The sequence below is a fragment of the Leuresthes tenuis genome, unplaced genomic scaffold (genome assembly GCF_036924035.1).
Source record: "Leuresthes tenuis unplaced genomic scaffold, fLeuTen1.0.hap1 SCAF_18, whole genome shotgun sequence".
In the NCBI taxonomy this organism is placed as follows: Eukaryota; Metazoa; Chordata; class Actinopteri; order Atheriniformes; family Atherinopsidae; genus Leuresthes; species Leuresthes tenuis.
This window is the reverse complement of record NW_027325372.1, coordinates 5,810,453-5,832,745: the sequence shown is the minus strand read 5'-3', so window position 1 is coordinate 5,832,745 and position 22,293 is coordinate 5,810,453. Positions and strand designations below refer to the sequence as shown.

General features: G+C 38.6%; 3 protein-coding genes across 3 annotated transcripts; 2 read left to right on the top strand and 1 right to left on the bottom strand.

Moving 5' to 3' along the window:
* Positions 1–12: 12 nt before the first annotated feature.
* On the top strand, positions 13–3,713 carry ndufb9 (NADH:ubiquinone oxidoreductase subunit B9). Its single transcript, XM_072370618.1, has 4 exons — positions 13–144; positions 1,672–1,864; positions 2,177–2,290; positions 3,302–3,713. Exons 1-4 carry the CDS (start codon positions 56–58, stop codon positions 3,431–3,433), a joined length of 528 nt encoding a protein of 175 aa, XP_072226719.1. The 5' UTR covers positions 13–55; the 3' UTR covers positions 3,434–3,713.
* A 517-nt stretch (positions 3,714–4,230) lies between these two features.
* Positions 4,231–12,786, bottom strand: LOC140274687 (angiopoietin-2-like). The gene is made up of 6 exons (XM_072370064.1): positions 12,184–12,786; positions 8,703–8,937; positions 7,263–7,397; positions 6,459–6,675; positions 4,832–5,027; positions 4,231–4,479 (listed from the first exon to the last, which is right to left on the bottom strand). The coding sequence occupies exons 1-6, from the start codon at positions 12,784–12,786 to the stop codon at positions 4,333–4,335; spliced, it is 1,533 nt and encodes a 510-aa protein (XP_072226165.1). The 3' UTR covers positions 4,231–4,332.
* A 7,282-nt stretch (positions 12,787–20,068) lies between these two features.
* LOC140274955 (pro-opiomelanocortin-like) lies at positions 20,069–21,353 on the top strand. Its single transcript, XM_072370339.1, has 2 exons — positions 20,069–20,185; positions 20,880–21,353. The coding sequence occupies exons 1-2, from the start codon at positions 20,069–20,071 to the stop codon at positions 21,351–21,353; spliced, it is 591 nt and encodes a 196-aa protein (XP_072226440.1).
* The last annotated feature ends 940 nt before the right edge of the window (positions 21,354–22,293 follow it).

Below are 22,293 nucleotides of genomic sequence, written 5' to 3'. Positions count from 1 at the left end.
AAAATCCCATAATGCACCGCGGTGATCTGCTAGAAGGTGACAGGGGACGGCGAAAATGGCCTCTGCCTATCTTACTCACCAGCAGAAAGTGCTGCGGCTTTACAAGAAATCATTGAGACACCTCGAGTCATGGTGTATATTTAGGTAAGAGAGACGTTAAAGTATTCGTTCAAGGGCTTTGTAGAATATTGAGGAAATGACTGCGGTGGTAAAGTTCATTTGCAGTACTGCTATGCTAATAGTTAAGCTAACTGCTAGTCGGCGTTATCAGGTCACTGATTCCTCAAGTCTGACAACTCACTGTTTTGCTACTGTTTTTTTTTTCATTCCCCTGTAATTCAAACAGGAACATAACTACGACTATGCCAAGAATTAATCGGTCCACATCAAATGCTAATTCTCAGGGAGTCCAATTTAACCCTGCAGATCATTTATATGGCGCCAGCTAGAGTCAAAGTCAGCTTCAGTTGCTCTCATATTTACACATAGTTTAAGAATTCTGAAGGGACCTAACAGAAATCAAGTAAAATGCAAATTAATTCAGCTTTGACTGCATTTATCTTTCAAATTATCGAGGGAGCTTACAATCCCTCCATAGTCCATAGTGAATTTATCTCCAAACAACAACGTGTATATTTATATTTTGCACAATTAATTCACATAATCCTAAATATAAGTCTATGTCTAGTAATTGACTGGTTAAACATTTAGTTGTGATGTATATCATGGCTCAGTAGAAAAAGTGTTTACAATTTTATTTACTTTGCATGTAAAGAATGCAAAGATAGTTTGTGATGAATAAAGATTAATTCATTTCGATATAATATATTTAAATCATGTCTCGTATCTAGCAAACAATTAGTCATTTACACATAATTTACTGACTTATAGGAAATTGAGTCAGTGTTGCAACATGCAGGATCTGTACCTAATCTGATAGACAGTCTCATAAAAATCAAGACCCTGATCCATATTGGACTTTCAGATTAGTGCTTCTCTGTAAGAGTTTAAACATGTAAATTTAATGGCAGTTTCCTTAATTTGTTTAGAAAATTGTGACCAAGACTTGAACTGTTCAAGGCAGAATTAGAAAAGCAACCTAATTCCTGCTTTCTAATAGATGCATAATGCAAGAATTTTGAATTTGCACTGAAAAAACAACTTTTTCTTGCTGTATTTTTGCTTACCTGTAATATGCCTTTTTCAGATGCAGTACTGAACTTAATGATATGTGCTGGTTGTTGGTCAATATTGTATGATTGTTTTGTAAGATGGTACGAATGCAGTGTCGATATTAGCACTGAGGTGATTGACTGGCGTTTGTTACAGTTAGTCTTAAGTTGACTGACACAAACAGGAGAAGTAGTTCCTTTGGTAAATGTCTGTCAGTAAAGAAACAAAAATATATATTTTTCCCCAGAACAATGCACACCGCATCATAACTCACATTACACACATCTGACTGTTTTTTGATATGTTAAAAGACAGAAAAGTCACTTAATAGATTCATGATCTTTCTGTATCAATTAAATTTTAGTAGTTGTGCTGGATCTATATTTTTTGCTCACTACAGGTCTCAAATTTGTAGGATGTATCAAGGTCTCAGTCTGTATGAGGACCCACTGGTATGATTTTATAAGATTAAACTTTTGTGTTGTTGTCCTGCCACAGAGACAAATATCGTTTCTACGCCTGTATGCTGCGGGCTCGCTTTGACGAGAACAAAAATGAGAAGGACATGGTGAAGGCCACCATGATGCTGAAAGCAGGAGAGGAGGAGTTCTGGGACAACCAACATCCCCAGCCCTACATCTTCCCTGATTCTCCTGGGGGGACCTCTTATGAAAGATATGAGTGCTACAAGGTGAGGCAAGACAACAATGAAATAATTTGGGAAAAGCAAAAATGTATGACAAACAAATGTGTTTATGTAGAAAATGACTAATGTTTAAAGATGTGTGAAAGAAACATTTTCTTGATGTCGGTACAATCAAAAAAAGACACAGTAATATCCTATCCTTAGTAATAAAGTGTTTATGCACTGAATCATAGGCATTTAGCACAATGCTCAATTTTAAATAACTGAATACAAATTATAATAGACCTGATATGTTAATGCTGACGGTTCTAATACTGTACAAAGATGAATAATCTGAGCTCTGCTTTGTTTCTGCAGGTCCCAGAGTGGGTATTAGACCACTGGCACCCCTCGGAGAAGGCCATGTATCCTGACTACTTCTCCAAGAGGGAGCAGTGGAAGAAACTGAGAAACCAGAGCTGGGAAAAAGAGGTAAGAGGAGCTGCAGATTAAGACAGGATTTTACATACCGGTTAAATTGGCAGAAACTGTCCTTTCACTGAAGATATGAATAATAGATATTTGGCTAGCAGTCTACATTGTTTTCAGCACAACAGTTTCCAGCAATAAAGATATCATTTTATTAGTCAAAGCCACCAAATTGCACCAGTTTAATGTTTGGAATATGAAGTGATTAGAGCCTTGCTTCCTATTAATGTCAAACTAGATGAGTATCTCATTTTAACAGAAATAATTCATTTCCATTCTTCTTTCCAAATAGTTTTGGGTCCAGATGCCAGCAATAATGATTCTCTTATTATTGCTTGGGCAGCAGTTAATTAGATGGAATATACATTTCTAAGTGCACATTACAAAGAACACTACTACAAAGCATTTATTTTAATGTTGTAAACCTTAAATATAAAAAAATGAGCTCTTCATTTGTCTTTGAAATAAATTTTAAGGACCAAAGACAACAAAGATATTTTATTAGTTTAAGATTTATCATTAGTGAAACCACCAACACTTCTGTTTTTGGATGATAATTGGATGCATTGTAGCAGTTGTTGATGGTTAGAGTTGCTACAGTGAAACAAATTAGTCATAGGGAAGTGGACATTTAATGAAAAATTGCTGGAAAACTCCTAGCTTGCAGTTAATACCGTTTTAATGAGTATGAGGCTGGCTCTAGTTTGCGTTAGACGTTATTCAAACTGTTGGGTAATCTATGAAGTTATTACAGTAACGTGAGATCAGGGATTGTATGTTTTTGATCATTTTTCCCAATCCTTTAGGTTGGATCTTTGCTTCAAAAAACTGTCCATAAATCAGAGTTACTGTGAAGTTGGTTACATTTACTTCTCAGGGACTTTAAAAATCTTTAATCTTGCTTTCCTTCAACTGCAGAAACCCTGATATGTGTTAACCTAAACAACACTTTGTATGCTCAAGTATACAATAACTGACCAAAGTTGATTTTTGTCCCCATCTGTCTGCTTCTAGGTTGCTCAATTGGAGGCCGAGACTCCAGCTGGAGGCCCCAGGACCGAAGCCCTCCCTCCTGCCCGAAAGGAGGGCGACCTCCCCCCTCTGTGGTGGCAGTATGTCACCCGCCCCAGGGAGCGCCCCACATAAACACTCTACCTCTCCTGGGGTCAGCCAATCCCACAGTCTGAGGGGAAACTATCCTAACAACACAACAGCAGCATCAAGGCTGACTGACCTCTCATTACCACCTGTCCGTTGAGTCATTTCTGATGAAGTTCACCTGTGCAGGTAGCATGTTGGAAAAACACACGAGGCTGAATTCAGTGACTCTTCAGTTGTTCGGTTTAGGTGTCAGGTGACTCAGAGAAGTCTTATAGATGTTCCACCTAATATCTGATATAGTTCTATTAAATACATGTACGATCAATGCTCCGTGTATGTGTTTGCTTAGAACAATGAAACCCATTGGTTCCTCTGAATCCACGTTTGACATTGGTTGACATCTGATTTCTATCCTCTACATTGAAAAGAAGTTGCAGATAAAAAAGTAAGACACGCAAAAATAGGTTTTATTTCAGTTGTTCAAAGTTTGGACACATCAGCTAAAAAGATGTATTGACTGTTTGACACTCATAAGACTGATACCCAGGTCCTCTCTGTCCATTAAGCTGCAGTCAGTAAAAAAGCCAAACTTCTTTTGAAACTAAATTACTTAAGTTACAGGACACTGGATATTGGCTGTGACATTCATTTACTGATAACCTAAATGTCTTTTAGTAACCCAGTTTCTGACTACCCAGACCATGAATCTCTGCTCCGATCCCAGTGGTATCTGACTTCTTAATGGCTCATTAAGGCTGATCTGCTAGTTTTTAAGAAAAGTCCATTTAAAAAAAAAAAAAAAAAAAAAAAAAAAAAAAAGAGAGAGACAAAGTGTGGGGGGGTGCTATTTTTAGCAGCAGAAGAATATGAGTAGCAAGTACTTTTGGCAGCTCCTTTAAGACCCTGCTAGCTTAGCTTCAAACTCGCTTAACAATGTTCCGTCACTATGGCGACAGGCGTGGTCTGAAGTTGCTTGGCCGTATCATCATGGTGACGGCCTTCAGAGAGTAGAAGTCTGAATCCTTCCAGGAGAACCACACGATGCCATCCGGTCCCAACAAGTTGTGAGCTTTCAAAGAGTAGCGGCCTCCCTGGTGGAAACGCAGTTTCAATAGTTGACATTTCAACATTATTTCTGTTGCACAGTGTGTAGGTGGGATTGATCATTTGGATAGTTGCATTTTTTAAAATAAAATTCCTATAATCGGTTAGAGCTAAACAACATAATCACCATCTGTAACAAAGAAATAACTCAAATAAATATGTCAGACTATCAAAGTGGGATTTAGAGTTTCAGGTCACCCCATCTTCCCAATATTCTAGCTGGATAATGTTCTACTAAATGTTTCTGTTAAAACGTACAGCCAACACACACAGTACACCGTTTTGTCCAGCATGGTTGTATTCCCACACAGATGTGGTGTACGTTCCTGTCAGACCTACCTTGTAGTAGACTCCGTTGAGGTTGGCGTAGAAACACTGGTGGAACCACCATCCGGCGTGGCTGATTTCAGCACAGATGTTTCCTGTGTCCGGTGTGCTGAAACCATGTTGGTCATGATACCAACCAAAAGAATCCTCCACCGTCCCACTGAACCCAGAAATGTGGAGGCGATACTGGTTGTCCTCATCGTCTATCCTGCAGCAGGAGGACAAAAACCAGTCTATATTTGACTAATGTAGCAACCTGATTTTTCTGGTTAAAATGCACCCATCCAGACTTGCCATTACCATTAATTCCACACTGATTAGTGAAAACAAGAGCCGTGTACAAGGTAAAATTCATAATTAAACTTTAAAAAAAAAAAGAGAGAGTTTGAGGACCAGATTAGTTTGTTCCCAACTTGGAGGACCTGAAGCATGAACTCTGGCTACATCATCAGCAGGGGAAATTCATTTAGATGAGAAACACTTCACATACCCATCTGTACAATATCAGTATGTGGCGAATGTAACTCCTCTGAATTACAAATCATCTGTCGAGCTCAAAGATCACAGATGTGTGAGAGAGCGGTGACAGGACACATCCCTTCGGTGATCCAGCACAGAATAATATCACAGCATTAACTCTCACCTGCCAGGTTCTCTCAAATTAAACTAAATCTGCTGCCCTCTTTATCAGATTCTGATCAATGTTGAGGATGCATTGTAACTTATCTGCTAAAATGTGTAAAGTTTGGGAATATGTGTGGAAACTGCATACAGATCTGAAAGGAGTCGTCAACACCTGAATTAAAACTGAAGTGGATCTAAGTTTGCTTTCACAGCATTTATAAGCCTCACAATCCTGTCAAAAGATTTCATCACCAAGGAAGTGAGCGCAACAGGCCTAAAATCATCAAGCGTCTGAGGTGCACTAATTTCTAGAGACGATGGACTCTATCAAGACATATTGACAAGTAAAAAAAGGAATCAAAAGCTATCTGTCATCTGAAAGGTTTTAGAGCACATCCACCAATCCCACCAGAGCCTGGCCTTTTCTTTTCTTTTTTTTTTTTTAGGGCCACAAAGTAGGTATAAAATGCCATGAAAATGGTTATTAAAAAAATTATATTTGGTGTATTGGAGAGGTCAAAGTTTGATAAACCATTAAAAGGAACCGACCCTTCTCAGACTACTTGCCCATCACAGATTTATTACCAGAATTTAACTGAGTTTAGCAAGCTAAAGTTCTTATATGTCTGGTTAGCCAACTGGCACCCTGGCATCTAGAACCGATACTTTTAAGATAGAAACTTCTAGTATCACAAAATATTCAGTATTGGCTACTGATGTGAAACCTGATCTACTATGTTTTTACAGACAGAACCATATGAGTAGTCCTCTACAGAACTGTAAAGAAAAATGCTGACACTTTCAAAACTCTTAGTAAATAGAAGCCACCACTGATGATGGTGGTCACGCCAAATATCTGGCCTTAAAGTACACAAAGTACCCTCCAAACTCCTTAAAAATGATCTCTCTTGCTGGCCGTGTTGCATAACGCTTCACTTAAGCTGCTGTTCGATGTCTTTTTGCTGTCCATACATGTTTCCATCATTCATCTATCCTCTACAGTGTCCGTGTCTACCTGAAGGACTGGTAGAGAGCGTGTCTGTGGACATGGCTCCAGTCCTGCAGGTCGATACGAAGGCTGTAGTGGCCCTGGTTGGACAGCAGGTGGAGGTGTTGGTTGCCCAGCCAGTGTTCTCCTCGTGGTTCACCGAAGCCGTCACGGTACTCCGACCAACCACGGTTAAAACTGACCAAGCCATCACGCCGACGCTGAAACACCGTCCAGCCCCCACCTGGTGCACACACAGGTACACACACGTGTGTAAAAATAGGTATATAAATATGCACAAAGATACACACTTAGGCTCATGTAATTAGAGTTGACAAATTCAACACTTAGAATTAATTGAATCAATCTGTCAAACCCCAGTGTTTGTGAAATAAACCAGTCCAGTTCCACATCATTCACTGAAGTAGTATAGATTTAAAATTTATTACAAAATACACACTTACTTGCACTGTTTGTACAGTAAACACATTAGTAAACAGTTGTTCATTTGTACATCCAGCAGAAACGGAGCAAAATTAGAATTTTGATTGATTGTTGTTGCTATTTTTGTATGTCAGCTAAAAAGATGTTGAGATGAGTTTTTTTTCCTCTTAAAACAGCTACCTCTAACACCAGTGAGCGCACCGGGACGAATGCTATCACTCAGTAGAGCTGAAGGAGCGCTGGAGAGTCAGATGATAATTCAGGGTCCAAGCAGCACGGCACTTTCTTTCTCCTCACCATTTGTCCTTTTAAACTCTTATTGTGCAAATCCCACAATCCAGAAACCTGAAACGTCAAATCCTCCTCACTACTCAGCTTAAGCCTCACCTTCTGTCTCCATGTCGCAGTAGACAGGTAGGGTGGTGCCTGGAAACATAACAATGGTGTAAACACCAGAACGGCGAACACCACTGTGATACAGCGATGCACAGTCTGATGGACAGAAAGACAGGTACCGTCCATCTGAGGGGGACACAGACAGACAGAGGGACGGTCAATACTCCAACTGGCAAAATCAAAACTGACAGATCTGCCATCAACCTCTGAATATACAGAAAATAAATCATACAAACACTGGCAGACAGTCTGTGACCTTCAAAAGCAACAACATTTATTTCAAAAGCAAGAACATTTATCTGACAGCAGGTTTCTTAAAACTGCAGTGTTGGACTTTAATATTTAAATCAGTATGAGTACATTCAAGCTCATACCAAACAAATCCACACAATGTTGATTAAGCCTTTCAGTGCAAGCTATGTCTCTTTGAATATCACAGTAGATTTTATATTTAATTTGATGGTTTATGGTGATCATAACAACAAATTTGCAGCAGGTCAGACTCAAAAACTCTTTTGTCCCCCTGCCATAAGACTGTATAACTCTTCACTGGGTGGCCAGGGAGGATCATGATTAAACCCATATTTACATGCATATCTGTTTGCACATGAGCACCTTGCACATATTTATATTTACCACATGTATTTCTTTTATGCACTTACATCCTACTGTATGTTGTTACTAACTTTTGTTTTGTTTGCTGTTGATACTATCCTGCCTTTGGGCATCTAGCTGCTGAATACTTTGAATTTTTCTCGGGATTAATAAAGCATCTATCTATCTGTCTTTAGCTATCAGTTAAAGAAAGAAGCAAGCCATAGTTGTGAAAAAGTAGTTGACTTCAAGAGCTGCAGTAAAGGATTACTGATAAAAGCGATAGAAAAGGAGTATGGAATACCATCCATGTGGCTTCAGCTCACTGAAAACACTGAAAGAAGAGAATTGTGTAGTTACTCTCACTGCCTGACGGGGCAGACAAAGGTTACACACTGCAGGTTTAACTGTAACCATCATGGCAGCAATCTTTGACTATCATTAAATGTACTTAATGGGTTATGTTGAGTTTCATCGAAGTGGGGCTGTGTGAAGTACTCATGAGTAGTCAGAGTCTGGCCTATTTGAAGTTTCAAATTTTTTCAAAGCTTTTTGTTTTCCATGAAACCCTCAGTCTTTTTTTTAACCTAAAGTCTAAGGTCAGTATGGATTAAAATTATATTCCATGTTTTTTTGTTTGATTGTTTTAAATGGGGTTCTATGCTGTACTTATATGAAGTAGTTTGGAGATTCAAAAGTATTCCAGGCTAAGAGCAGGAGGCCCCAAGAAAAGCAACATTGAACATTTTCACTGCATACATTTCTTATGGGGAAACAGCTGAGATTTATGCACATCATGCAACTCACAACTCACCACTGCGCTGGCTGCATGAGTACCTGGTGGCAGTGTGTCTCTCATGCCGAGAGGTGGCGTAGCTCTGATGACATTGATCGTGCAGCCCGTGTTTCGGCTCATGTGCTGCACGGAGGCCGAAAGGTTGCGGAGCTGCGCCTGCAGCTCGTACAGCAGTGCTGCGTGCACGTGGAGCAGCGTGTCCGCTTCGGCGTGACGCAGTTCCAGAAAACGCAGTCGCTGGTCTGTGGTTGTGTTTAAAGTGATGCTGTCTTCATCCTGAGAGCCATAAGAGGGAAGACGGGAACACTTAAAACAGACTCTCCACACATGTTGTTGTTGCTCTCTATTATGATACAGAGTTACATGCATAGCAAAATTAATGAAATGTATTAATAACAGCAAGGGCTAGAAAACAATTATGGTTAAGGAAAAAAACTAAAACAAAGTTCCTTTAAAATGTGGCTATGGATGCTATCCATGGATGATATTTTTACCCTTTACCCTTTACAAGCATCCCTTTCTTTGGATGTAATAACTGGCCGTGTCTGCCTGTATGAACAAACACCACGTGAATGTTTTGAGAAGGACAGACAGTCTCAACCTTAATGACTACAAAGGGAAACTGTGACTGAATACAAAATGACATTTCCTAGTAAAGTTTCTTGAGGGTAGTGTTGTTCAGCACAGGACTCAACCTTGACTATTCCACTTGACAGTTTCGTGTAGCACCATCCTCCAACCCCTCTGACCTCTGAATACTGACTTTTTCATAATATTTGATTGAATTCTGGTATACTGTGTTACTCCACAGCAATGTGTCCTAATCCTGGTCCTCAAGACCTAGTGCCCTACATGTTTTAGATGTTTTCCTCCTTCAACACATCTGATTGGAATGAATGGATTACCTCTTCAGCTTGTCATCAAGTTCTACAGAAGCCTGTTAAAGACCCTTTAATCTGAATCAGGTGAGTTGAACAGATTAAGCTCTACTGACTATTTCATATATTGATGTACATTACTCAGGCCTACGGTAGTAACATAATGGAACAACATGATCGTGTGGTGGTAAGTAGGGCGACCTGTTGTGCTTTTGGATTTAAACTGGTTTTAAGACAATAAAAACGCATCTATTCTTATTTCCACTAATTCTAAACTAATGGTTGTGAAAAATAAACTGCAGTTCTGCCAATAGCCTAATGTGATGTTCACTTGATAGCTTTGAGTAAGTCATCTGTAGCTATTTTTGTTTTTATTGGTAAGTTAACAGTTTTTATATCACCAACCCGTAGATTTAAACATTTTTGTTACAGGAAACCTTGCCGTTAAAGTATGATCTGTTGTGTCACATGGATTTTGTGGTAAACCAGTGGGGGTACAAGCACCAACGAAAGAACATGACATAAAGTCAGACTGTAGTCTTACAAACTTGATTTAGACAAGGGACAACCTGCAGACATTGCAGCCCGGAAGGATCCTCTATGGGCCTGGCAGACTCAGAGGGATAAAAGCACCCTGGCTAAAAGATCTACAGCTAATCTTGTTAGCATTCAGGGTTAAGGAGGACTTAATGGGTGTCAAGACAGAGAGATAAAGCCAGACAGAAAGATAAACAGAGGCAGAGATTAAACAAGAGAGACAGAGAAAGGAGGGTGTTGTGTTTTACATAGATGAGTAATGTTTTCTTAAGTGCATTTTCAGGTTTTATTTATCCTACTTTGACTGAGCAGATGCACTCATTCGACCAATAAAATCACTGTTACACTGTGTTTGGAAAAGGAGATGTTTATGTTCTTGCTCCTGTTCAAACTACTACAGGATTTGTACCATCATTCATCTGTCTTTGGATTTTCTCTGATCAATATGCATTTTTTCCCTCATTAGAAGTGTGATACATTGTCTTTTATCAGGGCTAAGTGCAGGTAAATGTTGTTTAAGGAAACATAATGTGCATGCCCTCACCATCAAATCACAGTCATTCTCAATATCTCTCCCTTTATTTTTCTTTGCAAAAGCCTGAACCCCTTCTTTGTACACAGCCGCAGTACTGTGTAAAATCTTTGAGCAGCCATTCATTTCTCTTTGTGTTTCCTTCAAAGCAGCCAGACTGCCTTTGCTGGTTTTTTTTTTACTCATTTTAAGTCCGGTCCATAAACCTGACCTCTTTCAGAAGAAAGTATTCTTTTGTTAGTTAAGCCACTCATCATTCAAACATAAAATGACACCTTACTTAAGGGATGAGCTAGTGCTGTGTGTAAAATAACACATTTTGTTACTTGTAGCCAGTCAGAAAGACACATAATTAGTTCCCCTTTCTTTAGCTGCATCTTTGTAAAATGACAGAGATAACATAGTTTGGCAGACATGAAATAGTACACAAGGCAATTTCAAAAGAGCCATTAGATGAAAACTTTGCATATCACAGCACCGTGTGCAGTGTGTGAACAAAGAAACTATCCACAGCATGAACAGTATGTGAAAGGGATGTCCTTAAGACAGAGGAAGAAATCCAGTAAAGACCTGGCACAGGACCTGAGAGATCTGGACCTTCAGTTTGTCCATCACTGAAGCCTCACAAGATATGGTCTATGTGGAATGTTGGCTGTCAAGAAGCCATTCTTAAGTAAGAGAAACAGGGAGAAAAGGCTGAGGTATGCCAAAGAAGTGGACTGAAAATCAGTGGCAACAGGCCTTATAGAGTGATGAGTCCTCCCCAGAGCCCAGACCTCGACATTATTGAAGCAGTGTGGGATCATTGTGACAGAGAATGGAACAAAAGGCAGCCAACATCCAAAGAAGAGCTTTGGGATGTCCTTCAAGAGGCCTGGAGAACTATTCCTGAAGACTACTTAAAGAAATTACAAGTAAGCTTGTCTAAGAGGGCTCAGGCTGTGCTGAAGTTACCTCATTTTATTTTTCATGCTGGTTTGAATTGTAATAACTGTTTTTGCGGTGGATACTGTATTTCCATTTATATTTGCAACACTGAGATTGTTGAGAAGGGACTGTACTTCTTGAGGAAGCTTAGGCCCTTTAATATCTGCACCAAGATGTTCTGTTAGGACAGGAGCATCAGACAGTGACTCAAAGAAACTGAACAAACTGATACTGAGGGCTGGCTTTGTGCTGGTGACTGCCCTGGAGCCCCTGGTGGTGATTTAGCAAAGAAGAATGCTGCAAAAGTTGCTGAATATTATGGACAACACTGCACAACCTCTACATAACACAGTGATGAAACAATTGAGTGTGTTCAGTCAGAGACTTCCTCAGCAACAGTATAGGTCATTCAGGCCAGCAGCAATAACCACATGCAGTGATCACTATTCATGAATAATTCTGAATTGAAAACTAATGACTAGTATTTACTAGAATTTTACCAACATATCTATTTGCTTTTCAAATTAAAAAGTAGGTTTATTTTAATTTTGTGTCATGTTTGAACGTTTCAATAAATAAATGCAACATTTTACTCAGTATTGTACATTCAAATAAATATAGTAAACTTGCAGCTTTCACTGAGTCTACCTGCATCTCCAGGACCTTGACTCGATGCCGATGGCTCCTCAGCTCCTCCTGCAGCTCTGACATTGTTTCCCTCAGCTCCTCTAGCTGCTCCTTTCTGTTCTGGTTCTCATGTAGCCAAAAGGAGATATCATCTGTGCAGCGGAACATGTCGGGGCAACGCTTTTCAGTTGCTCCCACAGGAGGCAGTGTTGCCATCAGCCGGCACTGGCCGCTAGGCGTCAGCTCGCTGCTGTATTCGCCGCACTGTGTTGATGAATTACCATTGGTCTGGTTCCAAGTATGGTTGGTGTCATCGTTAACACCAGTGTTGTCACTGCGTATCACCAGTGGGGCATCAGGGGTGAGGTCAGAGTGTGTTTCCAGAATGGACGTGGAAGGATGCCAGTCAGCATCCTCATAATTGCCCTTGTTCATATCTGGTACATTCCAGTTTGTTTCCAGCATTGTGTCTGGTACATCCCTGCGTGTTCTAATGTTCACATCCAGAACATCCGTCTTTGTTTTTGTGACAGCTTTGAGGTGAACATTCTCATGATGTCCAACATCAGAGTTTTTGTCTGAGGCCACAAAGTCACCACCGACCAACTGGAAACACCAGCCCATGAGTAAAAAAGACAGTACCATAGATTCCCAGTTCATCCTAAAAATCCAGTTAGTTCTGTCCCCTGGTTGTTCGCTTTTATCCATAGTTCCTCAAAGTCACTGGAAGAATTAGCTTCAGAAACTGGATCACCATCAGGGTACAACATTATAGCAACAAGATGAGGACTAGATATCCCCCCAAGTTAGTTGTTATGTGTAGTCTTTGATTTAGGATGGTGAAGAACTGATGGAGATCTGAAACAAAGCACAGATTAAGTTTAGTAAATCTTTGCATGAACTGTGAACATTGACTATCATAAAAAAATGGAGTAGCCTGAAGGTTTGGAAAATGAAGACAATTCGTATTGGTATTCGTTTCAAATAGCCAACAGGGGTGACTGTTCTGATCAGTCACTGGTTTCATGTGTTATTCAATGGAACATGATGTTAATTCTGTAAATGAATGTCTCATTTAGACTTTTTTTTTAATATGCATACAGATTTTGGTAGATCTGGTAGAATTTTATAGTGATCCTGATCTTCCCCTTTCACATGGACCCAGGCACAGATGTCCAAACAGGTACGATTTGCACACATATATCATGTGAATCCATACTGGATTTTAAGTGTCTGTTTAAACAAATCCTTGATCACATAACCTGTTGGCTTAATGTCCTGCTGTGATTGGAAACAGACTGTAAAGCGAAACAAAATCAGCCATGTTCTGAAATCTATATATCATGTCGTGAAAGGAATATTCCCAAGATATTTATGGTAAATAATCCTGATTTTCCAAGAGACATTTTCTGCAACATACATCTTTCATTGTGGTGTAAAATATAACTCACAGACATTCAATGTTTCAGATGTAAGTAGACATGTAAAATATATGACAAAAAGTTAATGATATTAATGCTGCTTTTTCCAAAAAGCTTTTAGATATGGAGAAAAAACTCCCTGTAAAAATTAAATCAAAACAGATGAAGGCAGTGAGTTTGAAATATGAAATATACTGCTTCGATAGTTAAATGCTTAGTTTATATTTACAATGAATAAACATTCAAACTATGTTCCTACCTGCTGCCATGTCCCAGTGCTGAATGAAACTCAGTGGAAAAACATCAGGACAGCCAGGAGACTTTGGTAGCTTGTCTGTATGTGTGGGGTCAGCACCATGTGTGATATCTTATCCTGATAATCCTCTTAAGGGATTGGCAGCCATTGGCCTGGAAGGTAATAGAATAAACTCAGGAACAGAGTAATGTGACAACAAGTTACAGTAACTGCATAACATGTGGTAGAAGTAATTGAATAAATACTCTACATGTGATTTTGTGATGTTGCTTTACTATTCAGGAAGTTTGTTTGGATTTCCTTTGATTTTTTCCTCATGACTCGAGTTTTGTTCATTTTGTCTGAGATAATCTTTCTTTTTATGTAAAGCATTTGGAATTATTGTTCTTTTTTCAACTAAAATTTCTATTCTATAAATGAATGGTGACCAATCAGTCATGTAACAGTGGCTATTGAAAGAAACATCTGTAAAGTACAAGCAGTTGGCACAGTCTGCACTATTTGATTTGCATTCTCACAAGAAAACACGAAGCAGGTGCGTTTGTCCACATGTCCAGTCCAACGTGTTGCAAAAAAGGTGCAGAAATTGCAAGATAACATTTTTGTTTCTTACCCCTAACCCTAGCTAGTTATGTAATAATGTCTAACTGTAGCCACACACATTTCATGCCCAACCAAACCAACTGTGACTGAGAGTGAAGCAGAAAAGTGAAAAGTCCTCTGACAGTGGGTTAGACAGAACTCAAACTCAGCTCTTTAGCATGACAACCAGTATTCTGCACTGTTATATGCATAGTGCATGCATCGACTTGGTCATTTAGAGTACTTCCAATATTGCAATAATGTGTGAAGTTCAAGGCTTTGAGCCACTTGTAATGTTTTCTGTGGTATGTCATCGTATATTTAAGCTTGGCCAAATTCACTGCACAGACATAGCTTTTAAGTTACAAGAATGGTGATTTTGTCATATGACACTGTGGTTATAAAATCAGATTTAGACTGTTTTTCAGTCACAATTTCTGATGCATTTAGCTGTCTGACAAAAGAAACAGAAAATATGTGATTGAGAGCAGCTGTATTAGAAATTTGACTGTATTATCATGTATTTACACTTGACCGTTTTTGCAAAAATTGGAACTTTGGAGTCTATGCAGAGAGCCTAGGCCCATTTGAGTGTAGGAGTGATTGAACCCCAATAGCAATGTATGTATGTGTTAGTCCAGTTTGAGAGGCTCAATTTAGCATGATTTCGGTTGGACTAACATGTTTATATGCATTTTAAAAGCCTAATTATGGCTGGACTAACATGATAATTATTTCTTCTCCTGTCGTCATGTAAATGTTTCCTGTAATACAAGCTGTATGTTACAAGTTGCAAAGGGAAACTTAGTTATAGAATGTTTTTGGAATCTTTACAATTTTTCCAAACATATGTGACAATTTCAAGTAATATAAAACACAGACATGCTACAATTTTAATGAGCTCAAAAATTCCTCTTTTTGTGAAACCACTATGCTTTGGACAGTGATTTTACAATTATTGCAAAACTGAAACATTTTTCCAATGTGGAGCACTATAGCAATTCTAAGTTTTATCAGGGTATCGGGTTGACACCCAGCTGGGATGTCACAATACATTACTAAAAGTTAGCACAACCTCACAAGAAAGCGTACCATAACTAAAATGTGGTTAACGGGGAAGACCTTTAAATGGAAGATCATGTAATCCCCTGTGAATCCAGGAAAACACACTTAATTTGACAATCCTGTGACTTTTCCATTGCATCATGATGAGATCGGAAAAATTTTAATGAAATATGTGAACAACTCTTTGATGTTCTCCCATGAAAATGTATATCAACCTCAGGATGAACTGCAGCAATCTTAATCAAGCTGACCTCATCTTTCTATTACTCTTAATTTCCCTCCCTACACACATACGAACGCTGTTCCTGTGAGTGTGTAGTGGACTGAATGGAGGCTCAAGGCTGCAGCTAAGCACAATTAGGTTTATATTTACTTCCTGTAGTTGCTTGTTCTATTAGAGAAAAATATTAAAACCCCAACCTTCAAATGACCGCTCGTATGAACTAGAGTTCAGTTCACTTTACAAAAAAGCAGCAATTTCATTTAAAGAAAAAGATTTTCAAGGAGTCCCCCGACCTAAACAAGCAATTAGCTGATTTGCCTTCTTTGACACAAGACAGCAAGAATAAACTTTTGTGCAATAGCGAATGTTTGGCAAGGAAGGGAAACCTCATGGTTTGAGTTAGACACTGGAAATATGTGAAACCGATTTGATGATATGGGCTTTTAAGATGTTAAATGTTATTTTATATGTAACATAAATGCCAGAATCTAGTTAATCAATTAGTTCCAGGTTCAACTCCTGGCTGGGGCCTTTCTGTGTGGAGTTTGCATGTTCTCCCCGTGTATGCGTGGGTTCTCTCCGGGTTCTCCGGCTTCCTCCCACTGTCCAAAAACATGCATGTTAAGGTAATTGGTGTCTCTAAAATTGTCCTTAGGAGTGAGTGTGAGCGAGCAGGTGTGTGGTTGTTTGTCTCGTTTGTCTCTGTGTGGTCCTGTGATGGACTAGCCACCTATCCAGGGTGTATATATAGAAAAGGGATGGATGGATAGGTATTTATGAAAAATAAAATATGTTTTAGAGCTTTTTCAGAGGAAAATATTTAATATGAAGAGAACAGCTGGCACTCCATAGGTTGTCCTCACATGAAGTTTATAAATAAAATCAATAACAACCCCTTTTTTTCACATTTCCAGTTTTTATCTGGCAACATCTTATGTAGGTTACTGATCAGTCATCAAATAACTGAATTAATTGGCACATTATCAAGATGTGATAGTAATGACACTGACAGTATTATGAACATGTTGAAAGTGAGACATGGAAAAATATATGCTCACCTTGAATTGAATGGAGCATGCTGCAACTAATTGATTGGTTGATTGGCAACAAGTCAGTTGAGTCTCTCTCAGAAGTAAAGATGGACAGAGGTTCAGCAAAAACAAATTAAAAACTGCATCCACCAAATGTGGAACAATTTCAGAACAATGCTCTACAATGTAGAATGACAAAGATTTGGAATATTCCATTAGATAATATCATTAAATGTTTCTGAGAATCTGGAGGCATCTCTGTGCACAAGAAACTTCCAGAAATCCTTGTCTGAACACAGATCCCCATGCCATCTGCAAATAAAGATTAGATCTCTACCATGAAAAGAAAAAGCCAGATGCAAAACATTGTTGCCTTCTCTGGGCCAAAGGTCATTAAAATGGACTGAGAGAAAGCAGAAATTGGTTCTGTGGTCAGACTGATCAAAAATTGGAAATCATGGAGTGTGTAATATCTACAATGGTCCAAAGTGCTAATAGCAGCTTATCAATAAAGACTCAAAAATTTTAAAGTCACTACACTTTCTGGGCTTTAAAATCAAGTGTGTAATCCTAACCTGCCTACATTTTGCATTTTGTGAAACTGTTCCATATTGATAAAACATCTTCATTTTAAGGACTCCAAAAACATTACATGTTTTCCTTTACAAACTATGACATATAGTCAGCCCATAGGGGAGTAGGAGGGAATGGAATTTGATGATACACAACGGGCTATCATACAAAGTTTGATCCAATATTGTCTACACTGACAGCTTTGCTGTCAGCTGTGGTTTGTTTGGGTTGGACATAAAAAAAACCCACATGGTCGGGGTATCACTTATTAACATGGTTTTTGTTGGGGACTAAAATAACACATATTTAGGCTTAGATATTCATAAGTAGATCTACATACAGCTTCATATCACCTGAACTCTGCCTCAGGCATTTATACTCAGTGTAAATGTGAAGTGTTACCATCTGCTCCTTTATTAAGACTCTTCTTGTTTTGAGTTAGGACAAAAGTACTTAATAGATGTTTTTTTTTTTTAAAGAATTACAATTATTCTGAAGAATGGTTGTACAGATCAAATTCTAGTGCAAACCACATATATTAACAAAAGCCCACAGGGCCACCGTAATTAGTGAGCTCCATCCTCCGGAGATCAAGTGTGCTAGCACTGAATTTCAGCTCAGCCAATTATTGTTAATATTTTTCAGCTTAGGCCAAAGTGGTGGAGAAGAAAGACAGAAAGTTATGTAGTGTCTGAAATTTAGAGAATGTTCGAAAAGAGCATCAGAGAAACTGTGTGTGTAAGTAAGACATGCATATAGTCAAATATGGACATTTTGAAGCAAACATATTCCTCAGTCATGGGCGTGCGTCCAGGGGAGGCTCACTAGAGATATATACATTATCTGGCCATGCACCCGGAGACAGGGATGTGCAGCATCTTCAGGGCTATCAAATAGGGGAAAGTTTTATCCCACTTAAAAAGGAGCAGCACCCACAGTGAGTCAGAGATTGCTTGGACATTTGGGCTTTCAGGATCTCTCCACACTTGATGCATCATTCTGTAATTCTGAGACGGACCTGGTTGTCAATAAAAGGTTTTAGCAGGTTTAGGTTTCAGCAGAGTTCTTCCTTTACCATCTACACATATGCTGACCATCCCCAATACACCACAGTTACTTATGATATATAGTGTGGTTGATCTTAAATAAAGTTTTTACTTCATAGAAGTCTGGCTTGTTTTGCACAGTCTGTAAATGCTTGTTGATTTTTCAAAAGCGAGCTTGATATCTCTATTAGCCATTAACTGGGTAAGAGATGGTTACAGTGAATTCTTTTCCAGCACTCAGCCTCTCTAACTTTTATCTAACAATTTATTTTTCCTAAGATGGAACTGTCTGTGTAGCTGAGGACGTTATTTTTGGGTTCCAAGGAGAGTAAACATGCATGTGAGTAAGGAGAAAAATGTTTTAATTGATGGTCCATTTTGATGTAATGTGTGTTTATGGACATAAATGAGGGATAAAGGAGTAGTAATAACGTCATCATCCATTTGTGTGTGTATTTATGTGTGTGTCCATAGCTGTCAGCTTATAAAGTCAGTTGATCAGTTGGAAGGACACAAGTGAGGAAACAACATCAGAAATCTTTCTTTGGAGGACATAGAAAAGCCAAACAGCAGAGAGAGAAAGAGACATGACCGGTGAGTACTTTCATTATTTCTTTACGTTGTTTTTATAATTTTTTTTTTTTTACAAACATCAGAGTAACTGAATATAGACTCAGTAAACATATTCACTATTTTCTACACCCACTTAATCTAATTAACACATCCACACGGAGACAAATGATACACACAACCATCCACACACACTCCTAAGACAATTTAGAGTCACCAATTAACCTAACAAGCATTTTCTTGGACGGTGGGAGGAAGCTGGGTTTCCCTGGATAGAACCCACACATCCACAGGGAGAACATGCAAACCACGCAGAGAAAGGCTCCAGCCGGGTTTTGAACCAGGAACCCTCCTGCTGTGAGGCAAGAGAAAAATATTTGAACTGAAAAGATGTTTAATTTGTCAAATGTAAAGAAGTGAGCTGTGAATAAGTTTTTCATGCTTTCTTTTGTTGGGTAAATTCCTATGACATGATCAAATCTTGATGTGATGTACTAATTAGAAGCTGATTTCAACGTCCACCGTGGGTGACTTCCAAGTCCATTCTTATTTAATCTGTGATGTTTATTTTTTTTACCATAATGATATTTTTTGTGTTTTTATATCGCAACAGTTTAAGTTAACAAAAAACTCAGAGAGATGAGAGAATAACCTGAGTGACTTGAGTAAATGCATCATTTACTGTATAACCTGGTGCTTGACATCTAGTCTGTTTTGTCTCTTAACACAATATAATATGTTTATTATCTTTTAAAACTGATAACAGTTAGTTAAGGTTGTTTGTTGCTTTAAACACAAATATAATTTTATGTTTAAATGGAGCAAGAGAAAGATGGGCTAAAAACAAATGTCTAAGTCCTGTATTATCTAGGCTTTTTTCCATTTTGTGAAAACTAATATTTATTTATCTAATAGCGATGCCGGTGTTTGAGTTTATTAGTTATAAAATGATTTAACTTCTTGTCTGTAATTGTTTCTCTGTACTCCAAATAACATTTGTCACATTTTAAGAACATGTTACAAACATTGTTATTTTTTAAAAATCTGTATCAAATGTATATGTTGAATGAATTAAGTTGAAATAAAACTCACAGCATGTGTCATTTTAAAAAAAAAAATCTGCAGCAGATCACAGGAGAATGCATCCTGTATTACTATTAGTGGCTGCACTGGCAGTGGGCGTTGACAGAGTAAGAGGCAGTGAGTGCTGGAAGCATCCCAGCTGCCAGGAACTCAACTCTGTGAGGAACTTTATGGTAAAAAACCTGCTCACACACACACGCAAACACAAGCACACACATCTGAACAAACTCAATTCATGGGATTATATTGAGGTGGACTGAAACGTTTAATATGAGGTGAACTTCATTTTCTTTGTAAAGTGACCTGAGATGACTTTTGTTTTCAGTTGGTGCTGTACGAATAAACTTACTTGAATAGAAAGAAGTACATTTGGGAATTCAGAGGTCTATAAGCAGATGAAATGATGAAAAGCATTCAGGTAGCTTGTGATTCGTGGTCTGAATGCGGGTGGAAGTTGTCATAAACTTTGTGATTACACAGCTCACCAATTTAGGGGAAAGATACTATTCGAATGGAACTCAGAATCCCTACAGTGGTGGCCACTTTAATTCTACAGCAGACACCTGTTGTAGAATTTGAAACTGATAGAATGATAAACACTAATCGATTGTACCCTGTTATTTTACCTCAGGTATTGTTCAATGCAAACCAGCTCAGTATATCACCTCTGAACTCAATGGTTGCAGTTGGCTGTTTATCTGATATCCTTGGGACCCACATGTTGTGTATTAATAGTGTATAATCTCCTCTGTAAAATTAAGGAAACTGAACAAAAGTTGAGTTGTAATGAGTGGTTAAAAAAAGATCCCCAAAAAGAACCCAATCAGACAGTCCAGTCTTCTTTCCTTTTCCTCCTCTGTACTGCAGGAGTGCATCTGGCTCTGTCGATCTGACTCATCCATCATCCCTGACAATGCACGCCCCGGGCCTCCTCCTTCATCAGACCCTCTCTCTCTTTCCCACTTTTCCTCCTTGTCCTCCTCACCTCAGGCCAAACGCTCCTACTCCATGGAACATATCCGCTTCTACACCACCAACAATGTGGCGAAGTCAGCTGAGCTTTCCCCTGGAGAGATAAGAAAGCGGGAACTTTCCAGGGAAATGATAACAGCTAAGGATGAGGATGAAAAGGTAGGGAAGGTAGGGCAAGTGGAGATAGAGCCGGTGCTGGGTGACGTTCATGAGAAAACAAATGTCACGTACAAGATGAAGCACTTCCGCTGGAGCGCCCCTCTGCTAAGCAAACGCTACGGCGGCTTCATGAAGAGCTGGGGCAACCAGAGGCCACTGCTCACACTCTTTAAAAATGTCATCAACAAAGGTGGACTGGAGAAGAAATGAAATCAGTGAGGAAAGGAGATAAGAGAAAGAAGAGACATGAAATGTTCAAAACTATACAATCTTTCAACTGTCCAACAAGTCCAACTAAAATATGTTTGTTACGACATATATATATATATATATATATATATATATATATATATATATATATATATATATATATATATATATATATATATATATTAGTTCTCGTAACATTGTGTGGCTGGTGAGAAACATAAATGGCGATAGTATCATTTATCATACCAGTTCCTGATATGTTGTGCGGACTTGTCTCCTTGCTGCAAGAATAAATGTTTTGTGTTAATTGTCTCCAGCGACTCTGAGTCTCATTTTGAGAGAATTTTCTCGACAGCATAATAAAAGATTGTTTGTTTGATATATTAATTTAGAAAAAGGGTCCAAGTTAAGGTTTAAAACACAGGCTCTGATTAATAAAAAACATAGTTACAGGTTGGCATTGCATTGCATAAAGTGAAAATACATTACAATGTCCCAATTTCTGGATCTTTCGTGTGCCACTACTGTATTCAGGACATGTGGACAAACAGGTTTCATTGTTAGATTTGACTGGGAAGACATGAAGAGATAAAGTAAGCGACAACTAAGGTAAGATTGAAATATTTAATATTTCAGTTAATCTAAATAACTGTACATGACATGAAAATATAAAGATATGTCTTGTATAGCATGTATACACATGCATATATGTACCTGTCAATACAAGTGACGTTTAATGGACTGTAAAGGAGCACCAGTATAAGGGTGAGGAAAGTGGAAAACTTTAGTAATACCACAATGTGTCCACTAGATGGCAGCAACTTCACAGATGTTAACACAGCACAGCCATACACTTGGCTTTGCATAGTGACAACTGTGAAATAATTAAAGTACAAGAAGGGAGGGAAGACAGACATGAAATCCTTGGCTATAAAATTAA

Excerpts from the sequence above, each read along its gene's own strand:
- LOC140274955 (XM_072370339.1), top strand. The coding sequence starts at position 20,069 with ATGCATCCTGTATTACTATTAGTGGCTGCACTGGCAGTGGGCGTTGAC. Across the intron at positions 20,186-20,879 it reads ACTCTGTGAGGAACTTTATG|GAGTGCATCTGGCTCTGTCG; the intron begins GTAAAAAACCTG and ends TCTGTACTGCAG.
- LOC140274687 (XM_072370064.1), bottom strand. The coding sequence starts at position 12,786 with ATGGGCTGGTGTTTCCAGTTGGTCGGTGGTGACTTTGTGGCCTCAGAC. Across the intron at positions 8,938-12,183 it reads TCAAGGTCCTGGAGATGCAG|GATGAAGACAGCATCACTTT; the intron begins GTAGACTCAGTG and ends TATGGCTCTCAG. Across the intron at positions 4,480-4,831 it reads TCAACGGAGTCTACTACAAG|GGAGGCCGCTACTCTTTGAA; the intron begins GTAGGTCTGACA and ends CGTTTCCACCAG.
- ndufb9 (XM_072370618.1), top strand. The coding sequence starts at position 56 with ATGGCCTCTGCCTATCTTACTCACCAGCAGAAAGTGCTGCGGCTTTAC. Across the intron at positions 145-1,671 it reads GAGTCATGGTGTATATTTAG|AGACAAATATCGTTTCTACG; the intron begins GTAAGAGAGACG and ends GTCCTGCCACAG. Across the intron at positions 2,291-3,301 it reads ACCAGAGCTGGGAAAAAGAG|GTTGCTCAATTGGAGGCCGA; the intron begins GTAAGAGGAGCT and ends GTCTGCTTCTAG.